Consider the following 23,184-nt stretch of genomic DNA (forward strand, 5'->3'; position numbering starts at 1 on the left):
GATTTGGCAGATGGATGTCAAAACAGCTTTTCTCAATGGATACATTGAAGAAAACATTTTCATGGAACAACCTAGGGGTTTTGAATCCCAAGATGGTTCCAAGGTATGGAAGCTAAAGCGATCCATTTATGGGTTGAAATAAGCTTCGAGGAGTTGGAATATCCGTTTTGATGAAGCCATTAAGTCATTTAGTTTTATCAAAAATGAGGATGAGCCATGTGTATATAAGAAGGTTAGTGATAGTGCTGTCACTTTCCTTGTCTTATATGTGGATGACATTTTGTTGATGGGTAATGACACAGGTATGTTGACAACTGTAAAGATATGGTTGTCAAATACATTCTCCATGAAAGACTTAGGGGAGGCAACCTATATTCTTGGGATTTGCATCTATAGAGATAGAGCAAAAAGAATAATTGGTTTATCCCAAAGTCTATAATTGGAAAAGGTGTTAAAGAGGTTTAACATGCTTGATTTCAAGAGAGGATTGTTACCAGTGAGACATGGTATCCACCTTTCTAAAGAGATGTCTCCAAAGACACTTGAAAAAAGAGATAAAATGGCCAGAATTCCATATGCTTCGACTATTGAAAGTTTAATGTATGTACTGTTGTGTACTAGGCTGAATATCGCATATGCTATTAGTTTGACTAGCAAGTATCAATCCAATCCAGGTTTGGAACATTGGATAGCTGTCAAGAATATCCTTAAGTACTTGAGAAGAACTAAGGATTTATTATTGATATATGGAGGTGGAGACTTGCAATTGGATGGTTATACCGATTCTGATTTTTAATCAGATATCAATGATAGAAAGTTTACCTCTGGATATGTGTTCATTTGTAATGGAGGTGCAGTCAGTTGGAAGAGTTCCAAACATAGTACAAGTGCAGATTCCACCACCGAGGCCGAGTACATTGCTGCATTAGATGCTGCAAAAAGAGGCTGTTTGGATATAAGGAACCCTGGTCTCACTAGAAATCCAAACACATAGAAAGGCACTACCACATTATCAGAGAAATAGTTGGACGAGGTGATGTAGCCATGCAGAAAATAGCATCAGCTAAAAATCCAGCTGATCTATTCACTAATCCTATGTCACAAACTCAGCTAGATCGACATCTTGAGAAGATGGGTCTAAGATATTGTAATGAATGGCTCTAGTGCTAGTGGGAGATTATTAGTAGTATGCCCTAGAGCATATCATTTAGTATGTATCTTGTATATGTTTTTATTAATAAAAAGCATTTTCACTTTTCTGTTTACATAATATATTTATGTGTAATAGAAAAGGTCCATTGATATTTGTTTAGAAATTTTATTCTTAAGTTGTTAGGAATATGAGTAATAGCATTTCTAGTACAAAGTATCATAAGTAGGTTCACAATCGAGGATACTTCACAATAAGGACATGACTTATCAAAAAAGATTGTATTCATATTTGTTCCCAAGTTATTTATATGAGATATAAGTAAGATGGAATGGTGAGTCTCATGTCATATAACAAACATGATAGGCACTTATACATGATAAGTAAGCCGAACTAGTGACATTTATGACAAGCACATGGAGTTTACTCTTGTCAACGTATTATCATAAATCATATCAGTGCATATAATCTTTAGACCTGAGATAGCACAGCTATCTTGTATATAGGTGGTTTGAGTTTGATATTGCTTTCATACTTGTACTGTGTATGGGTATATGGGCATGTGTTGGCTCCTACTAGTTATATATGGAGGTAGGTATTGATCAAGATGGAATATGTTCTTCTAAGTAAATAGGAATAAAATCCTATGTTCATTTAATTATTCTTGATGTTTCAAGTTTATGGCCAGAACAGATAGATTTAATCAGAAAAGAGTTTCTGATGAGAAAATCTTTTTAATCAAGAATTGGAATTAAAAGAGAACATAATATTCATAGCAAATGGGGTTTGACATAAACCATGACTCCAACTCGAATTGAGAGTTTGTAACAGAGAGATTCTAGTGCATAGTAACATATGATTATAGGTTCATTTAAGGTAAACCTTATTACTTATTGGGTGGCCATGGCATGCTATGCTAGGTGTTAACCATGGTCTATGAGGTGCATAAAATGATTTAGAGAAATCATTTGTGGTAAGAAAGAGTTTTGATGATATTAAGAGTTGATATCATGTCTCATTGATAATTAGTGATGAGCCTAGTAAGTCACACACATACACAAGTAATCACCAAATTAAATATGATTTAATTAATTAATTGAAGAGTTTAATTGATTAATTAAATAGGTTTGGTTTGCAATTAGATTGCAAAGTCCCTAGCATTGCTTGAAACAAAATCTAGGTTATTGGATGTATAATATAAGTTAAATTTATATTTAAAGTGTTTAAATATGAATTTAATTAATGAGAAATTAATTAATAAAGATTAATTAATTAATTTATATTTGATATAAATTGATTAGAAGAAGAGAAATAATTATTTTGGGTTGATAACTCAAAATTAAGACACATGGGTATTTTTGTCATTTCACAGGGTGACATATAACACCTTGAGATGGTGACACATGGCACTATACATAAGCTTGTCAAATGTCTTTTAATCATGTAAGATGATTAAAGTCAAGATTAAATATAGGTTTGACACTTGGCACAATGTGATTGGGTCAATTAAACCTAGAACCAATCAGAGGGTGACATGTGACAAGGGTTTTAAGTGGTGACCTAGCTATATAAGTGTAAGGATGAAAGAATAAAAATATAATGTGCTCATTCTCAAAAAGGTGCCGCCACCCTTGGCTCCTCTCCCTTCTCTTCTTCTTTATCTCTCATCAATTTAAAGAGATTAGATAACAATATCTTGAATTAAAAATACTAGAAATCATTTCTAGTGTCCTGTTTATATTTGTAATCTCTCAAAAGGCAAAACTTGATTTTCTAATTGATTGGGAAAGCTTTAGAAGCTGTTCAAGGGCTGCCATTGGTGATCTTAATGTGGACAAACTAGAGGAACAACATCTGGTGTTCTAGGCACATTCCAAAGGTGCCAAACACACTGCAGTGCAGCAAAAATGTTAGTACACTTGTTCTTGATTTAATCTAGGGTTCTAATGAATTAATCTGATTAATTCTAAAATCTTAAATGGCAAATATAGATCCAAAAATATATTAAAAATGTTTTAATATGTTGTTTATCATTGAAATCAAATAGATAAAAATAAATATTGCATGATGCATGTGACCCTAGATGAAAAATTTTGAATTTTAATGATCTAAACTTATATTTTTCATACTTTCGCTCCTTCAGTTCCAACCTCTGCCAGCGAGATTAACTCAAAGCTGGACTTTCTCTTAATATCTAAATGCGGGGGCTAACGATATCAACTCGAGTTGTGCCTACCCTGACTAATCCATAATAAGGATTGGGTCCCAGCTAGTCAAGCTCCAGCCGTGTCTACCCGTTCTACCCATATCCATATACACACTACATGCACACTAATTCACATACGTAGCTTTAGATTGCCATAAAGTAATAACAATAGCAATATCATCAAATAGAAATGTAATACAAGGCATTCCTAGCGAATAAGTGATGCATGAACATGCCTTGAATACATAATAATATTGAAATTATAAGTAAAATCAATATCCACTCACAGTACTTCACAAGTCACTGCAATGGCTGGGTAGAGAAGGAAGGCTGGTCCTACTCACCTAAACAATTGCATTATAAATTGATTAATATTTACTTAAAACAAAACTTTGAAAGAGTCAAAGACAACATAGATTTTGTTAAAAATTTGATAGAGTTTCCCCTGTACTTAGGACCTACTCAACTTGCAAAAGGGCTTAAATAACACTTGTAAATCATACACCTCAATCTATATCCCATCAACATCATATGGCCCCTCCAAAACAGGCAATACTCATACAATTAAAAAATTACATTTTAGTCCCTATAACTATCATTTTATAAAAATCATTCAAACGAGCTTTAAAATTTCTAAAATTTTACCTTGCGGTCCTTAACAACATTATAAAGTTAATGCAAAAAGAATTATAATTTTCTAGCTACTCACGAATATTTTATGGATTTTTATTCTAAACCCGGCACTAGGTAAATGAAGAAACGTAAAGTTCAGGTTTACCTATGTCAATTCTGATGTTTGGAATGCATCTGGGTCATCTACAAATGATGGAGAGGACCGTAATTCCAATCCAATTATAAAATGGCTCCGGTAGCCTGTATGTCCTATAAAAAATTATAGATACAGGCACCGGTCGAATTTTCATGAAATAAAAATGCCTATGTGAAGCCCATACTTCCAGGGGTTAGAATATATTTTTTAGAAAATTAAATAAGTTCATTTAAAGCCCGAAAAAATATTGCAAAGTCATGGGACCCACTAGATTTTTGGTGTCAGAAAATTTTGAAATTTATATTGCTGCGAAGCTCTCATCGAGTGGAGAACGCCGGTACTCTTAGAATTTTTGTGGGGTTCACAGTTTGGGAGAAATGTAGCTCAAAAGTTAAAATGGGCTAAAACTTCTCTGGCTAAAATTGGACAAATCGCTCAATTAAAATTTGTAATTTTAGTTTCTACGGAAAGCTCTCAAGGTGTAGATGAGGTTTGGGATAAGATCCGATCCAATTGGTGGCTAGATTAACTGGATTTTAGCCTAGAAGACAAAAAGTCATGCGGCGCATTTGGAGAACTTTGATGCAATTTTTCGGCCAGGTGGGACATCGGCCGGTGGCGGGAGGGAGGCCTAGTGGTGCACCGGTGAGTAGGGGAGGGAGGGGCAGTGGTTGGCCGACGAGGGGAGGAGAGAGGAGAGAGAAATCAAGGGGGAAAAGGGGTGGTGTCGGGGCGTGCCGAAGGAGGGAAGAAAAAGAAGGAAAAAGGCTTGTCCGATTCGATCGGTCAGATCCGATCCTATTTGATTCGACTGGTCTGATTTAGGATACTCAAAAATTAAATTTTTACTCTGCCTGAGACCCAAAATGAGGCCTGAAAATTCTTAAAAAATTTTAGAAAACTCAGAAAAGCTTTTGGAATCCAAATATACTTTTAGTTTTGCTAATAATTTTTAAATTAATTTTTAAAAATCAATGAAATTTATTATTTTTAAAAAATCAAATCTGATTTTAAAAATTCAAAATATTTTAAATAAATTTTCAAAATATTTAATAAAATAAAATATTAATATTTATTTATAAAATAATTATATTAAAAATTCAGGGCGTTACAAAAGACTCCCTTACGACTTTCATTCATTCTTTGTCCATGGTATTAGGAGTGTCGAATGGGATACAACCGACTTTCTTGACTTAATATAACTTTTAGTGGATACAAGAGACACGGAATCGCCTTACCCGAGTGTCTTGTAACATCATATGTGAGGTCATCTCTTCACTTAATTTTACTTTCTTTGCTTACCCATTAGGAGCACCTTATTTAGCAATGAAAACATACTATACACATATAATTATGCAGATGCAATATAATTCAAAGTAACTTTCATGATGCATGTATGCAGGAATATTATTTTGATTCTGCAAAAGACATTTAGGCATAGTTTCTAGTCACCTTTCTTGTTGTTCTTCCCTCATCTACACTTCTAGTTTAGTTGTTTAAATCCCTTAGTCTCGGTCCTCTTGTGAACAGACTTATATGTTTATATTATTTATAAAAAATTTACTAATTAAATTAGATTTTTAATCCTATTTTAAAAGTGATTCTACTTATACAGAAAATTCAATTTTGTAATTCCATAATCCTAATCCGACAACCAAAAAGTAAATATTTAATTTTTCTATGCTTATAAAAACACTTACAATTATAAAATTTATTACTATTTTTCTTATTCACCTTTCCTTCTTCATTATATTTGATTTACCTGTATCTTTATGTTTCCTTCCTCATTCATTTTTTTTTCTATTTTTTTTGCATTCTTATATTATATTTTGACAATCATATTTATTCTAATTGAATCTTAATTTGTATTCAATTACTTTGTTTCTAAAATGAGCTTTAATCAATACTAGTTTGATTTAAATCAAACCATTAGTTCTAATCCTATTTTCATTTGGATTAAACTATTAATTATAATTCCATCTTATATTAAAATATTAAAAAAGATGAAGTGAGAGTAATATTTTTTTTCATCCCATAAAGATTGAGAGAATTTAGGGCCAAATATAATTTATTGCATATATTACCATTTTATATAATAATTTATTATGTTGCTCATACGTTTACTAATATTAAACTAATTAACATTTTAAAGTTTACTATATATTACAATATTACATTTTATTTTTAACATTATAATTTTTTATTTTTCATATGTTGATTTCTTAATTTTGTAATTTCTTTCTTTCTACGGCAATAAAATGTCAAACAATATGAAAAGAAAAAACAAACATATCACATTTTTCTAATAGATTAACTTCAAAAAGTTTACGTAGACCCTTATAGTAATGATAATAAAAAAAATATATATATATATATTTTATTGATAATGAGGTAAAAAATGTAATATAAAGTATATTTAAAGAGTTTTGTAAAATTACATTTTATTAACATTTATTTTAATAGTAATTGATAAATTTAAAATTTGTTTAGAGAAATGTAGATTTATGACATCACTAATAATATGGTGAAATTATTTAATACTTAAAATTTATTATTAAAGTCAAATTTTAATTAGCCATAAATTAGCATCGGACTATTGTCGTCATTAAAATATTTTCACGATTCAGTATTATTAGCAATAAATTTTTGAAATGATCGCTGAAAATCAATTTCTTTATAATGAATTCTCAAAGAAGAAGAAATTATTATATTTTAAAAAAATTTATGTTACATAAAATTAATTAGTTTTACTTAAATTAACTTTTAAAATAAAATTAAATTAATTTTTAGAATGAAATTAACATATTATATAATATTATCTTGGGGTATATAGGTCGTAGTACTGGAAGCTGATTTCCCACTAGTAGTATGTAGCCGCAGTTCAGTGAGGGCTAAGGCAAATGGGAACACAAAGTGGGGGTTGGTGGAGCTACATATATATATATATATATATATCACACATTAACATTATTATTAAATTATATAAAATAAAAAGCAAAAGGATCCTCAAGTCAAGAAAACTCAGCTCCCCAACCAAAATTAGAACCTTCCCATTATGTCCAAATTCTCTGTATATTCTTCTTCCTTTATCCATACAATCCCTTTCACTCTCCTCTCTAGAGCGTGTATCTGAGCGATAATTTTTTTTAAAAAAATTCTTTTTAGCATAAATTTAGTTTTCTTAGAAGGATATATATTTTTTTTTCTTAAATTGATATGGGAATTTATTTGGTATAAATATATGGTGAAACTTTATGATTTTGATTTTGATTAAATGTATTAAAAATAAAATATTGAATTAAAATATCATATTTTTTATAATAAGAATTTAGAATATTTTCAAAAATAAAAGTAGATTATTACAATTAATTATTTAGGTAAATATTCATTATAATGGTGAACAAATTTTGCATTGATTTTTATTATATTATCACAAAATTTTAATTTATGATAATTTAATAATTGAATATTTATCTTTTTATACTTAATTGGTATAATTCTAATTTATTCTGTGAAAAAATCTCGCAAATTAAAAAATTTGATGGGCATCCAAAATTATGAAAAATTAAAATAATTTTGTTTAAATTAAATTGTAAAATATTATTTCTTAGTTAATATTTAAAAAATTAGCTAACATATTTAAAAATTTGGGCAACATATGATTAGTGAAAATCTAAAGAAAAGAGCGTGACAGAGACGAAGGGTTTTGAGAAGTAAGGTTCTACACAGCAAAAGCAAATGTGGAAAAGAAAAAGCAAAATTTTAGATAGAAATGAGGGGGAGCACACGGAAGTCAAAAAAGCCATTTGTCTCCTAAAAAATCCAAAAAAAAGGAAAAAAAAAATCACAAAGCATTATCTAATATAAATTTAATTTTATATGAAAATATATTTAATAATTATTAAATTAAATATTTATATTTTAATGTGTATAAAATTAATAAAAAAATATATAATACGTACATAAATTTTAAGTATAATATTTAATTTAATAATTATTAAATTTATTTTTATATAAATTTGAGTTTATAATAATGACATCATATATGTGTATATGTGTGTGTGGAGTTCAATACATAAATTTATTCTTAAATTTTATAAAAAAAAATTCTTTAGTGACACTTTAAATTTTTAGAACGTCTCATAATACACCTCTATTCTTGTAAAAGTGAAATTAAGATATCTTTTAAATCCTAATCAACACATTATCATGTCAACGTGATTAAAGTTCATGTTTGGATCTAAAGGATATTTTAATTTTACTTTATAGGAGTTGAGGTGTGTTATGTAGCGTTTTAAAAATTTAAGGTGTCATAGGATTTTTTTTATAAAATTCAGGTGTGAAATGATATATTTCGTTTGATATATATATATATATATATATAAAAGAGGAAAAGAAAGAAAATATAGAGGAATTCTCACGTTATATAGAGAATAAAGAATGTAGAAAGTATCACCACACCTAAAATCAATTTTTTTTTTTAATACTAAACTAACTATTCTATCAAATATTCCCACTAAAACAGTCTCCTCTTCATTATCATGATAGGAATATTCATCACATGTCTTGATCTATATATGTGTGAAGAAACTCCTTCTCTATTATATAGATGTAAATGGGTTCATGAATAGTCTTGTCTTTGGCTTCCTTCTAGACTGTTTGACCTAAGAGATTCAAGATTATATTACAATTTTGTTGTTACGTCATGCATTCTTTGATTGAGAAAAAAAAATTGTTATATATAATTAATTTGATTCCAATGTGCACCTTCTTGATTTTATTGTTAGGGATTCATAATTTGATAGCAAGTCTTTTAAAATTTTATTTATTTTTTCATTGGGTTATTAAAATTTTATTTTATCAATTAAATTCTTATTTAAAAAAAAACCCTTATAAGTATTTTTTTTAATTAAAATTTTAAATTATTATAAAAATATTTGATACATGGTCACAACAAGCATGTATATTAAAAAATTCCATATTATAACAAATTTTAGTTTAGTGTATAGATAAGTATTTGTGAGAGAAATAAATTTGAAATAGATAATATGCATATGCTGATTTAAAATTTTACATATTTGAAGTAATTCAATTAATTTAAATTTTAAATGAAAATAAAATTAAATTAATAAAATTATTTTTTTTTCTGAAAAATCTTTTAATTTAAAATAATTTATAACCCTATTAATTTAAAATCTTTTACATATAGTAATTCAATAAATAATCAAAATTAATCCATAGTCAAAATTTATTGACTGTTGCTGTGCTTTGATAATTTGTTTTTATCATTTTTTTTCACTTAAATTTTCTTGTTTTAAATTGAGTTGTTAGGGGGAGATTTATCGTTCAGGATGAACATTTTAAGCTATAAGTTTTTCCTAACTCATTTTAATTTAATAAAATTATTTACTTGTAAAAAAAATCCCAAATCTAACTCATTTGCCATAACTAGATGAAATCATCATTTTTTTCTAATCCCATTTATCTAATCCAATTATTCTATAATTAAGAAGGTGTCTCCTTAATTTAGAAGTTGATTTTATAAGCTTTTATTTATAATTTTTGAACTTATAAATTGAGTTTATAAATTAAAATAAATAAGCTGGAATCTGACCTAACCTTTTATTTTAGTGTTTATAAGTTATGTGATATAAGTTAGTTAGTTCAAATATTTACCATATTATTCTTATTTAATTTTTAATATTTCATAATAAATTTTATTTAATATTTTTTTAGTCATTTTAATAATAAATGTGCTTATAAGATATTTTTTATTAAATACATTAATTATTTATCAATTATTTATTAATATTTTAATTAAGCACATAATTATTTTAAAATTTAAATGCTTATAATTTTAAATTAACTTATAAATATTAAATAAAATATCCTCCAAATAAATATTAATTATTTAAAAGGTAACCAAGAATTCAATAGTTAAAACAAATAATTTATAGACATAATTCTAGAAGTTTGAATAAAGCTAGAGGATAATGAAATTGCCCTAATAGAAAGTGGCACATGGGCGGGCAAAGGAAAAAGAACCTGTCACTGATGTTTATTGACGAGTCAATATATAGAAGATAAACTCAGCCAACTTAGCCATCAAAATCAATCAAAGATGTAAGATTCAATCCAACGGTTCAAAGGATAGGTCCTCAACAATAACTATGGACCAGCATGCACGTAATTTTTATAATATATTTATAAACCAGGCGTGGCTTGACTTCTTGTGACTATATATGCGGAGAGTTTAGCCTTAGGACATACGTTTCAACCATTTCTTTCTTCTGTAAAAGAGAGAGGAGAGAAGAGAGAAAAGAAAAGCCCTTGCATTTCTCATGAACTGTGGAGTCGTGTTGGGTTTCTATTGCTGGGGTTGGGAGTTCTTAACTGCCCTTCTTCTCTTCTCTACCTCCCCTTAATTCTCTCTCTTTCTGTTTCTTTTCTTTTCTTTTAGTTTCTTTCTGTTTCTTTTCTTTTATTTTCTTGCAAAGTTTTCTTATGGAGTCTACAGCTATAGATAACAATAACAATAATAAGGGTTTCTTGGAATATGTACGGAAGTCAACTCCGCCACCATTCTTGCTCAAAACCTACATGCTGGTGGAGGATCCGGCGACTGATCACGTGATTTCTTGGAACGGCGACGGAACAGGGTTCGTGGTATGGCAACCGGCGGAGTTTGCCCGTGATCTTCTACCAACTCTGTTCAAGCACAGCAACTTCTCCAGCTTTGTCCGGCAACTGAATACCTATGTAAGTAAATAATAATAATAATAATAATAATAATTTTGACTAATTCAGGTTACAAAGATTACACGCAGTCTAGTGTATGTGATTTGTGAGATATTTTTATTTTATTTTATTTTATTTTTGTTTTTAATTTTGTAGGGTGTTGTTTTGGTCAAGTATTGACTAAGTTCGAAAATTCTGCTTTAGAAAGTTTTTATTTAGGGTATTTGTTGGTTGTTGAATGATAGAATAGGTTTAAATGGTGCTATCTAAACCTACCCTTTTGCTTTTATAGTCGCTTGGTCTTCATCAACCAATTAATTCCCTTAATTTCAAGTCTTGGTAATACATATTACGTTAAGTCAGAAGCTTCATAGTTTCTACTTCAATAATTCAAGTCTTGGTAGTGCTTTGATTTCAATAAATTTCTCATATATACTAGGTCATGGCCTTTTAGGACGTCATGGTAGTAAATTAATTGATCAAATATAGGTGTAGTTAGCATGAAGTCATGAGCTCAAATTCAACACACTGCCCTTCTCTCTAAGAAATTATTATTTACAACCGTTAAATGTATAGCAGATTGATTTAACTGTTAATTAATTATGATGAGATTCATTATATAGACTGGAGTAACCTAATAAAATATAGGTGTAGTTGCATGAAATCATGAGCTCAAATTTAACACCTACCCTTCTCAATGAGAAATTATTAGGTTAAACTATTGTGTGTACAGTCAGGAGACAGAACTAAAAATTAATTTTTGAGAACTAAAGGTAAATATTAAAAAGAAACTAAATGAAATTTTGATAAAAATATAGGGACTAAAATAAAAATATATAGTATTAAGAGATAAAAATTAAATAATATAAAAATATGAATGAAATTTATATAGAAATGCAAGGCCAAAACAGAAATAAAAATATTAGAGGGGCAAATAGTAGTTTTTTTAAAAAGTACACCAAAGTTTATGGGTAAAATTTTAAATTTAAAAATTTTAGGGGGCAAACAGTAATTTTTTAAAAACGTTAAAATTAATAGATAAAATTATAATTTTGAAAAATTTTAAGAGGGCAAACAATAATTGTTTTGAAAAAATCATTAAAATTTATAGGTAAAATTATAATTTTGAAAATTTTAGTACTACCCTATATACAAAGGATAGATTTAAAAGTTAATGATGATGGAATTTCTATAAAATCTTCCATTTTCAATAACTATAATATAAGTATTGTATATATAATGATTGTAATCTAAAATTTTTCTTTCTGAATTTATTCTAATAATACTAAATAAAAATAAGTGAATGAAATTTGAATATGTGATCATCAAATTTAGAATTTATATTGTTTCTGAAATTTCTTCTTTCTTTTTATATCATATTTTAGTGAGAATTAAAAGCCAATGGCTTTATGTCTATTCAAAGATAAACCCTTTTCTTTCTAGTTCTTGAAGGAAAAAAGAAAAAGAGAAACCTTATTAGACAATTACTAAAGGTTTGTCGTTTAATCTACCATGTATATTATTGTGATATGGCTATATAGGGTTTCCGTAAAGTTGCAACTAGCCGATGGGAGTTCTGCAATGATATGTTTCGAAAGGCTGAAAGAGAGCTTCTTTGCCAAATCCGTCGACGAAAAGCATGGTCTAATAAGCAACAACCTACCGCACCAATTCAAGCTACACCACAAGATTTTGACGAAGATCAAAGATCATCATCAACTTCGTCGTCGTCTGAATACAGTACCCTAATCGATGAAAATCAACGTCTCAAGAAAGAAAACGGGGTCTTGAGCTCGGAACTCACTGGCATGAAAAAGAAGTGCAAGGAGCTTCTTGATTTAGTGGCTAAATATGCACACTTGGAGAAAGAAGAAGATGATGATCGTGATGAGAGGCCAAAGTTGTTTGGTGTGAGATTAGAAGTTGGGGAAGAGTGGGAGAGCAAGAGAAAGAGAGCTAAGATTAGAGAGTGTGCAACTATTTTACTATCTCAATCATGCAAATAAATTGTGTCAATTATAATGTAGAATTAATTAATTAATAAGCAAGGAAGCAATATAGCTAGCTATAGCTACTTGGAATGTAAGTAGCTTGCTAGATAGCAAGGATTAGGCATAGACTGAAGTTAATTATGCTTTAATGGTTGCAGTAATGTGAACAGAGTATATATATAAATATATACCTATATATGCACATTGTGGTGTACTTCCAAAGGATGATAATATGGGGCACAAGCCCTTTGAATTACAAGTCTATGTCATATATTTTGTGGTTTAAATTCCTTCACTTTTTTGAGCTTTCCATGTATATATTTCTATGAGTAAGTCTCGTCATTTTTATAAATTCAACTATGAGTTTTTAACAGGATTTGAATTATTAAATAATGGAACTTTAATATTTCAATTTGTTTTTTAATTTTTTTATACATAAATCATTTGATATGAATTTTTCTTGTCTATATACGATCTATCATGAACTCAAGATATAAGATATATAGAGGAATTCATTTATTAAATGCATGAGTCTTATATATTTATATCCTGAATCCATGATAAACTAAGTGTATGCAAGAATTTTCGATTTAATACGTGTATATATAATCACAGTCTATCAATAAATTGTTTCTTTAATGAAAATATAATTTTAGTAGTTAATTTATTATTTAATTTTTTTATTTTTTATGAAAAATAATTATATATATATATATATATATATATATATATATATATATATATATATTTATATTAATAAAATAGTCATTCATTTAAATTTTTTTTGGTGAATTTCTTTCATGTAATATATCATGTTAAATAGCATTTTTTTTAAAAACATAAAGTCATCATTAATTAGCTTCGTCAAAAAATTTGCCACTATCTTAATCGAAGTGAATTATAAAAAAAAAAAAAAAAACCACAAAAAATAGAAATAAATACAACATAACATTCAACAATATGTTCAATTATATATTTACACAAGAAAATATTATCAGATATAATATCATTAAAATATAAAAAATATCTTATGATTTGGATTATTTTCAAATAAGGTATATCTTATAGTTTGAATTTTAATACACTATTGCTCTGCAGTCAATAGCAGATGCAAGAATTTTTCAAAGTGTGGTCACTATAATTAATACATATACATATTGTAAAATTATTAGAAATAATATAAATAAAAATTTAAGTACATAATATCAAATATTTGCTAATATTATCAAAGACATACATCTTCCTTTATGGGGAAAAAAATTCTCCCAAAAATAATTACTAATTTTACTTTAATAATTACATTTTAATTAACAAAATATTTTCAAAAATCAATTCTTATAATCCAATGAAAAATTAAAATTTTAATTGAAAAATAGTGCTACATCATTATTAATTAATTGCATTACTAAAGCTTTTAGACCTTATGTATAATGGACTTATTAACTACAAGGTACAAATATATCAAAATTCAAATTACATAACTTACTTAAAAATACCCAAATAATAAGATATTTTTCTATACCTTATTCTTAAAATAATAATTAAATATCAACAAAAATCAAACTTGAGATATATATCAATTTTCAAAGTTTCAATTTTTTTATATGCATGTGATTTTTCACGTTTTAGACTAGAGTCATATTTAGATAAATTCCTCTTAATAATGACAATTCTAAAATTTAAACTCCTGATCTTACATATAAAGTTGGATTTGGATCAACTCCACGTCTCTCGCCAACGCAATTACTTGTTGATTTTAAAGTTTCAATCTTAATTTTTCGTTTTCCCACATAATGAATGTTAAGCTAATTATTAATTGAAGTATGTATAAAAGAAAATATGCATATCTATACAAAATGTATTTGACTTTTAAGGGAAAAAAAAAGGACAAAATTCACCATAAAAAATGATGACTTGTATAAAGAATCCAATTAAACCTTGGCATTTGTGGAATCCCTTATTCTTGAAATTTGACTTTGTAGGCATATATATTCACTTTATATAAGCTCTGCCCAGACTAAGGAGCTGAAATTAGATGTTGCTTATCAATTTATAGAACTTCTAAGAAGTAAGAACTCACGGTTCAAAGTCTAATAATTGTCATTTTCCATTGATGTTACCTCCCAACTTACTTGAGAAACATAACAACTTGAATGATTCCCATATCTATATTATTTGCTTTCAAGTTCCCATCTTACAAAAAATATGATTTGAAATATGTCTCATTAGAGGATTAGAAAATTATTCTTTTGAAAATGAAAGGAAATTTGGTACATAATTGAGGGTCAACAAATTTAACCCATTAGTTGGAAGTTTTTAGGTTTCTTTATTATACATCCAAATTAATATATAATTGCGCCCACGTTGAGAGATACTTGCACTATTATTAATAAATGTTGTTCATGGTTGATTACTTTAAAGAATAAATTTGCAAAAAAGATGAAATTTACACTTAATTGAAAGAGTAAATTACTTGATGAGAAAATGTAAATATGTGCAAAAAGTGTAAACGAAAACTTTGAGAAATTAAAAGGTTGATTTACATGAAAATTTAACATTGATAGAAAATAGTAAATTTGCTTATTGAAAAATTAAAGAACTGATTTGCATAAGCTATAATATGAATAGGAAATTGTAAATTTCATTGAAAACTGAAAAGATTGATTACACGAATCGAAATATTTGTAGAGGAAAAGTAAATTGATTGCTTGAATTGAAAATAAAAATCTAAAATTAAAATTGGGGCTAGACTGAAATGTAAAAGATTACTTAAAAATATAAAGAGATTGCTGAATTAGACAAAAAATGAGCTAAGACATTATGTCTATCAAGTGTTGATTGATTGACTATATTTGTGTCTTTTTTTAGAAACCCAACGCGTCAATTTATAGGCAAAAATCTGCTTGGTGGCCAAGTTTGGTGATTACCACCTTCTCCAACCTTACCACATTTCTCTCACCACTGCTTCACTTCTTATAACTTCCTATAACCACCACCAACTGCCCATTATCTCTCATAACCACTAACTCACACCATTTCATCCACCTGCCCACTACTCAACTTTTATGCTTATTTTCAGTAGATATTTTTAGACACTGAATAAATAACACTCACTTGTATGGATAATTATTTAATCGGTCTAGCTTCACATAATTAACACTCACTGACTGTTGGTTTTCTATACGCTTGAGCTTTGGGTTTAGTCACATTAAATTGACAATTTAATTTAATATTTCAGAACCATTAATTAACTGAGCTCAAAAATTTTAAAATTAAATTGTGGTGTAAATAGATACCTCTCATGTATATAGCTTGAGAACTTAAGTTGTACACATGTGAAAAAGAAGTCTAATGTTATCTCGGTAGTCACTTGGCTGTCTTAAACTAGACGTAAAATTTTGTAGTTTCTGTGATGCTCTTGTTGTCTTGCTTCCATGGAGAAATTCATGAAGGATTTAATCTGTTAAATAAAAATTGATAATAATGGTTGAGCCAAAATTTTATCTAATAAATTAAATGAGAAAACATTTTAATTATATTAAATAAAATTTAACTAGCAATGTACTAGCGAAAATTTATTTAATAAAATTAGTTGTGGATTTTTTCTATGACTAAGCTCACATTTTTCTCTCAGCTCTTTATTTTTTTTTATTTTTCTCTCTTTTCTTTTTTTTTTTTTATGTACACACCACTCTTTCTTTTTTTTTTTTTTTTATCTCACAACCCACATAGACCCTAAAAATTAAAATAATGTGGTATTTTAATTCTCAAAGGCCCACTCACAATTATATTTCTCTTATCCAATTATAATGACCCATCAACTCTTTTACCCATAAATAATAAACCAAATCTCACAAATTCCTTACTCAAATATAATGAACTATCAAATTTTCTCTCAAATGGGCTCAATCTCACAACTCTCACTTTCATAACCCCATCAACTCTATAAATATAATGAACCCATCTCATAATCTCACTACTCAAACATAGTGGACCCATTAACTCTCTTAAATATTATGGATCCAATCTCAATTCTTACCCAAATATAATGGACCAGTCTCACGTTTCTCTCACCCAAATGGGGCCATTAGCTCTCTTACACATTTAGACCTAATTCTCACACAAATACCCAAATTATGAATGTAACACCTCAAATTTTTAAATAATTATTTTGTGTTGATACAGATGAATTCATTAATATAATTGTTTAGGTGATCAGAATTAGTCTTCTTCTTTCGCAGCTGCCGCAGTGATATCTGGTGGATTTGTGAGTAGATATTGATTTTATTTATAATTTCAATATTATTATATATTTAGTGCATGCACTTATAAATATATTTATATAGCTAAATTTTAAGCATGGTTTGTATTGCATCTTTGTTTATTGAAATTATTATGAGTGTCGTCTTAAGATAATTTGAAGCTATGTGCGTGTATCAGAGTGCGTGTGGTGTGATATTGGATATGGGTAGGACGAGTAGAATGACTAGAGCTTGACTTGTTGGGACCCAATCTTTTTTGCTGAAAAGTCAGGGTAAGTACAGCTTTTAATTGATCTCGCTGACTCCTGCATTTGGATTATTAAGAGAAAGTCCAGCTTGAGTTGATCTCACTGGCAGGTACTGGATTAAGAGAGCTGTATAGGGGATCAACTCCTATATTTATGTATAGTGATGTGACACACGGGAGTGCTCTAAATTATCTTTTATGCAAGTATTGTTTGAATTTGGTTGAATATGTTTGTATATGTTGTATTTCATACTTAGGAAAGATTAACCTTAGATAATTATAGATATTATATTTAAAATCAATATATTACTCTATGAGTCGAACGCTCACTCACATTCAATTATTTTTCCTCAGGTAACAAGAGAGCTCTTTGAGTTTAACCTGCTTTCTTCTTCGTAGGTTTACTAAAAACAGATTTATTACATTCTTATTTTCTTATTTATATTCTAGAAACTCCGCATGTACCATTAGTGTATTAAACTTTCTGAGACTGTAATAACTTATTCTATTGGATATTGTAAAGGTTATTGTGTGGTTTTGCTTGGTTGAGGGAGCTGAGCTCCCATTGGATTATATGTATTTCTTTAAGGATTGTGAGGGTGAGTTGAGATCCCCAAATTGAGATATATTGTGATTACAGGTCGAGTGAGTTATTGCTCCCCATTGGGTAGCCCAATTTATGACTGAACTTTGTTTATTTATTTCTTTGAAATTGGACTATAATTATGGGCATTATGGTTGGCCTAGGAATAGTTAGGCTTACTACGGACTTTGGGGGCTTATGCTGACCCAAGTCTTAGTGTCAGTCTAGCCCAGAATTTAAGTCATGACAAAGTTGGTATCAGAGCTTAGGCTTTAGATTCATGAGAAAGTGTATACTTAGAGTTATCACATGTAGAGTATAGGATTTTATTTCGTCTTCTTCTGTAATTTCTTGTCTCTAAACTCTGCATTATTCCTTGGATAGTATAAGAGTGCTTTAGTTTAGTGTCTCGATTTTAATGGAGTACGTGATGATGTGAACTAGGGCTAGCAGTTGTGTTGAGGTCTGCTATGGGAATACTTACTCTAAGAAGTTCTGTGTTTTATCAGTATATGGCTAGGTGGCGTGCCTATTTAATTCAAGGCATGAGTACAAAAAGGTGAGTTATGGCAGTATAGTTGCCTTCGATAGGGGTGAGGGTAACGCTACTGACAGTCGTCAGTAGATAGCCCAGTTAGAGTAAGTTTATGATATTAGTGGGTTTAAGAGAGATAAGAGATTAGGAAACCTAGTTTGTTGGGAACAGTGTTATCAAAGGCGCACTTGAGGCGCGCCCCAGGTGCAAGGCGCACCAGGCGCAACCCCATACACCCCACTGCAGAAAAGGCACACTGAGGCGCGAGGCACACCAAGAAGTCAAGGCGCATGTATAAAAGTTTGGCTAGGGTTTTAAATTTTCTCCAGCAGCCAACAAAAGGATAACTAAGAAGAAAAGAAGAAGAAAAAGAAGAAGAAGAAGAAGAGATCTCCAGCAGCTAAGAAAATATAAAAAAGAAGAGAAGAAGAAGAAGGAGGAGGAGGAGGAGGAGGAGGAGGAGAGATCTCCAATAGCCAAGAAAAGAAGAAGAAGAAGAAGAAGAAGAAGAAGAGAAGGGAAGGAAGATCAAAGCTGGTACGTTATTTACTGCTTTCTTCCTCTCTTTTTTCTTCTTCAGTTCTTCTTCTTCTTCTTCTTCTTCTTCTTCTTCTTCTCTCTCACTCTCTCTTTCTCTCTCTCTCTCTCTCTCTCTCTCTCTCTCTCTCTCTCCCCTCTGCTCTCTTTCTTTGTGTCATCCATGGCATTGTAGCTTTTTTTTTTCTTGGGCTATCATACTCTCCCTCTCTCTCTGTTTCTCTCTCTCTCTCTCTCTCTCTCTCTCTCTACTTGTGTTTTATCCAAGACCTTTGCCGTGCTCTCTGCTTGCCCTACCCTGTGCTGTGCTATTTTTTTTTTTAATATAAATTTGTGATTTTGATATTTTGTTTATTGTGAATATGTGAATATATGTTGAGACTTGGAGATGCTATTATGCTAATTCCATTACTCTTGTTAGCTTTTAGTTTTATTATTGAATTAAAAATGATTTATTACTTTATTTTCTTATTGCTAAATGCTAATTACTATTAGGTCTTATTATAAATTATTAGAAATATTACAAGAGTTTATATTATCATAAATTATTAATTTCTATTATTATAATTGGATTATGATAATATGGTATTATAAATTGGTATGTATGTTATTGTTGGCTCTAAATTATTAATTTCCTTCTCTTTTGATTTTATTAATTTATTTTATTTTATTATTATTATTATTTTTTTGCAAAGATGGAATCGGAAGCATCTACAGTTGCTACTAAAACTGACAATAGCAACAAAGATCCCGCATGGAAGTATGTTCATTTGGTGAATCCAAACAACAAAAATGATATTGCTTGTAACTTTTGTAGCAAAGTTACAAAAGGAGGGATATTCTGAGCTAAGCAGCATTTAGTTGGAGGATTTCGAAATGCTACAATGTGTAAGAAGTGTCCAACACATGAGCGTGAAGAGCTACAAGAGTATATGGAACAAAAGGCTTTAGCAAAGAGCTTAGATAAACTGCCTGATTATGAGGATGTTGAAAGTCTTAGAGATGATGAAGATGAAGATAATGTTAGGGTAATTCTTGGAGGCTCAAAGGGAAGTAGTAAGGTTCAAAAGACGCTAAGGACAAAGGGTCCAATAGATGTATATTTTGCCAAAAGTGCTGAAAAAGCGGTGCAAGATAAAAAAAAAAATTCAAATTGAAGCAAACCACTATTAATGAGGCACGTAAAAAGGAATTGCGAAAAAAAGCATGTAAGGATATAGCTCGGTGGATGTATGATGCGACAATTCCTTTTAATGTCGTCAATTATCCAAGTTTTTTCAAGTTATGGTGGAGTCTATTAGACAATTTGGGATTGGCATGAAAGCACCTCGTTTTCATGAGGTGCGAGTACCCTTATTGAATGAAGAAGTTGCTGAGGTGAAGGATTCATTAAAGTCCTATGAAGAAGAATGGGCAAAGTATGGTTGCTCCATAATGGTAGATGGTTGGACTGATAAGAAACAAATGACTTTAATTAATTTCTTGGTGAATTCTCCAAAGGAAACTATTTTTCTAGAATCTATTGATGCTTCAGAGTACTCAAAAACTGGTGATAAGATGTATGAGTTGCTTAATAGATTTGTGGAGCGTGTTGGAGAGGCTAACATGGTTCAAGTTGTGACAGATAATGCTAGCAATTGTGTGCTTACAGGTAATTAAGAGTTTTTATTCTTACTATTATTAGATAGTTTAATTTCATTTTAAGTAAATAATATTTTTAATATTTATGCTACCATATTTGTTTTGCTTTTAGGGAAGTTGTTAGAAACAAAGCGCTCTCATTTTTATTGGACTCCTTGTACTGCCCATTGCATAGATTTGATGCTAGAAGATATTGGGAAAATTCCCAACATTCATAACACAATTAAAAGGGCAGTGACATTGAATAGATATATTTACATTCGGCCGAGTGTGGTGAACATGTTGCAGCGCTTTACTGGTGAAAGAGAGCTAATTAGGCCAGCTGTCACAAGATTTGCAACTGCTTTTCTCACCCTTCAACGCATACATAAGCACAAGGCAAATTTGAGAAAGATGTTTACTTCAAAGGAATGGACCAATAGAAAGTGGGCAAAAGAATTGTCTGGTAAGAAAGCATGCAGTATTGTCATGATGCCTACTTTTTGGACTAAGATTATTTATTTCTTAAAGATATTTGGTCCATTAGTCCGTGTGCTTAAACTAGTTGATGGTGAGAAAATGCCTGCAATGGGATATATTTATGAGGCAATGGATAAAGCTAAAGAAGCAATTACAAAGTCATTTGGTGACAATGAAGAAAAATATAGGACAATTTTTGAGATTATTAATAAATGATGGGAAAGTCAACTCCAACGACCTTTGCATGCAGTTGGATATTATTTGAATCCTGAATTTTTTTATTCAAATGAGAAAATTAATGAAGATGTTGAGGTTGTTACTGGCTTATACCAAGTTGTAGCAAGGTTAATTCCAAGCAAAGAAGAGCAGGACAAAATAATGGCATAATTACCTTTTTATCAAAATGCTGAAGGCATCTTTGGGATGGATATGACAATTAGGAATTGAAAGACAGTATCTCTAGGTAATATAATTTTACCCATAAGTACGTAATCTTATCTCATATTGCAATCTTTTTCAACAATAATTAATATGCATTATTTTTTCATTAGCCATATGATGGTTGACTTGTGGAGCTACAACTCAAAATTTGAGAAATTTTGCTGTCAAAGTGCTTAGCCTTACTTGTAGTGCATCTGGTTGTGAGCGTAATTGGAGCATCTTTGAGCATGCGAGTGACAAAACATTTTCCTTTAGAATTATACCTTTAATTTGTTCTTTCAAAAATTATACTCATTAAAATTATTATATTTTGCAGATTCATAGTAAAAAAAGAAATAGGCTAGCTCAACGTTGCTTGAATGATTTGGTGTTTGTCAAATACAATCAGTCATTAAAGCGTTGATATGATGCACGTGACCATATTGATATTGAAAGAAATCGATGATAGTGATGAATGGCTGATGGGTCAAATGGAGGAAGAGATAGATAGAGATGAACTTGTTTTTGAAGATGATGATTTGACATGGAATGTCGTTGCTGAAGCTGTTGGTGCTGAAGAGGATGCCTGTGACACTAGATCAAGTAAAGGAAAAAAAATGTTGCATCTACATCTATTTCAAGATCTGCACCATAACAAAAATGAAAAGCATCATCCACCCAAACTTCTTCGCTTCTTGAAGATGAGGAAGAAGATTACGATGATGAACATGTTGATTTGGAAGATGAGTATGAGGAAGATACTAAAGTTGATGAAGAAGATGAAGAGGGCTTTGATGTTTCTATTGATGTGGATTGAAAATTTAGTAGTTTTACTAGTTTATTAAACTTTAACTTTTAATAGTTTATTAGTGTTTTTAACTTTTTACTAGTTTATTTTTATCTTTTTTGGATTGCAAAATTATTATTACTTGAATGCTTGTTGGTTATTATTATATAGTTTTATGTTACTTGAAGTGTGATAGAATATTTATATTTTTTTTAAATTTTATTTTTTTTTAATTTTTGCACCATGATGAGGGTGGTTGCAGATAGTCTCTATTTTGATACAGTTATGCTAGAACAGAGTTCTATTTCTACAAAAGAGTTTGGAACTCCTAGTTAGGGGTTTAAACCCTTGAGCTAGAATATTGAAGGTCACAGTTGGGCAGTAACTAGAGTTAGTGGCTCGGTTACACTAGCATAAACTAGAGTTATATCAGTAGTTACCATAAAACTAGAGGTTTAGTATAGTTACAAAGTAAAGGTAACACCTACAAAGTGAGACCATCTGATTTCTGATATGGGGTCTTAGAGAGTTTTAGCATTACAATGGACGTTCTACCTAAAGTTTATTAAAAATAGTATATTCTTTGTGTGACCTGTGACAGCAAGGCACAGAGTATGACTTTGCTTCCTTAAAAGAAGACCAGATGCTATGAATGATATTCATAGCCTATAAAATGATGCATTAAGGGGTTTAAAGTATGATAAAAGAGCAGATAGCCTGACATGGTTGTGGTAAGGTGGCAGATGCAGTATCTCTTTTGCAGTCAGTTGTGATATAGGGTATGGTCTTATCCTTTCAGGAGGGATAGCAAGTTACTAATGATGATGGTAACCTATGGAATAGTATCCCAGATGGGACT

The 23,184-nt window shown here is 29.8% G+C and overlaps 2 protein-coding genes across 2 annotated transcripts; both read left to right on the forward strand.

Annotated features, from left to right (window-relative positions):
- Nucleotides 1-10,376: 10,376 nt before the first annotated feature.
- Nucleotides 10,377-13,141, forward strand: LOC110639418 (heat stress transcription factor B-3). The gene is made up of 2 exons (XM_021790351.2): nucleotides 10,377-10,884; nucleotides 12,405-13,141. The coding sequence occupies exons 1-2, from the start codon at nucleotides 10,630-10,632 to the stop codon at nucleotides 12,867-12,869; spliced, it is 720 nt and encodes a 239-aa protein (XP_021646043.2). The 5' UTR covers nucleotides 10,377-10,629; the 3' UTR covers nucleotides 12,870-13,141.
- A 7,161-nt stretch (nucleotides 13,142-20,302) lies between these two features.
- On the forward strand, nucleotides 20,303-21,334 carry LOC110642453 (uncharacterized). The gene is made up of 2 exons (XM_021794533.2): nucleotides 20,303-20,669; nucleotides 20,772-21,334. Exons 1-2 carry the CDS (start codon nucleotides 20,303-20,305, stop codon nucleotides 21,332-21,334), a joined length of 930 nt encoding a protein of 309 aa, XP_021650225.2.
- The last annotated feature ends 1,850 nt before the right edge of the window (nucleotides 21,335-23,184 follow it).

Source organism: Hevea brasiliensis, chromosome 5 (assembly GCF_030052815.1).
Source record: "Hevea brasiliensis isolate MT/VB/25A 57/8 chromosome 5, ASM3005281v1, whole genome shotgun sequence".
Taxonomy (NCBI): Eukaryota; Viridiplantae; Streptophyta; class Magnoliopsida; order Malpighiales; family Euphorbiaceae; genus Hevea; species Hevea brasiliensis.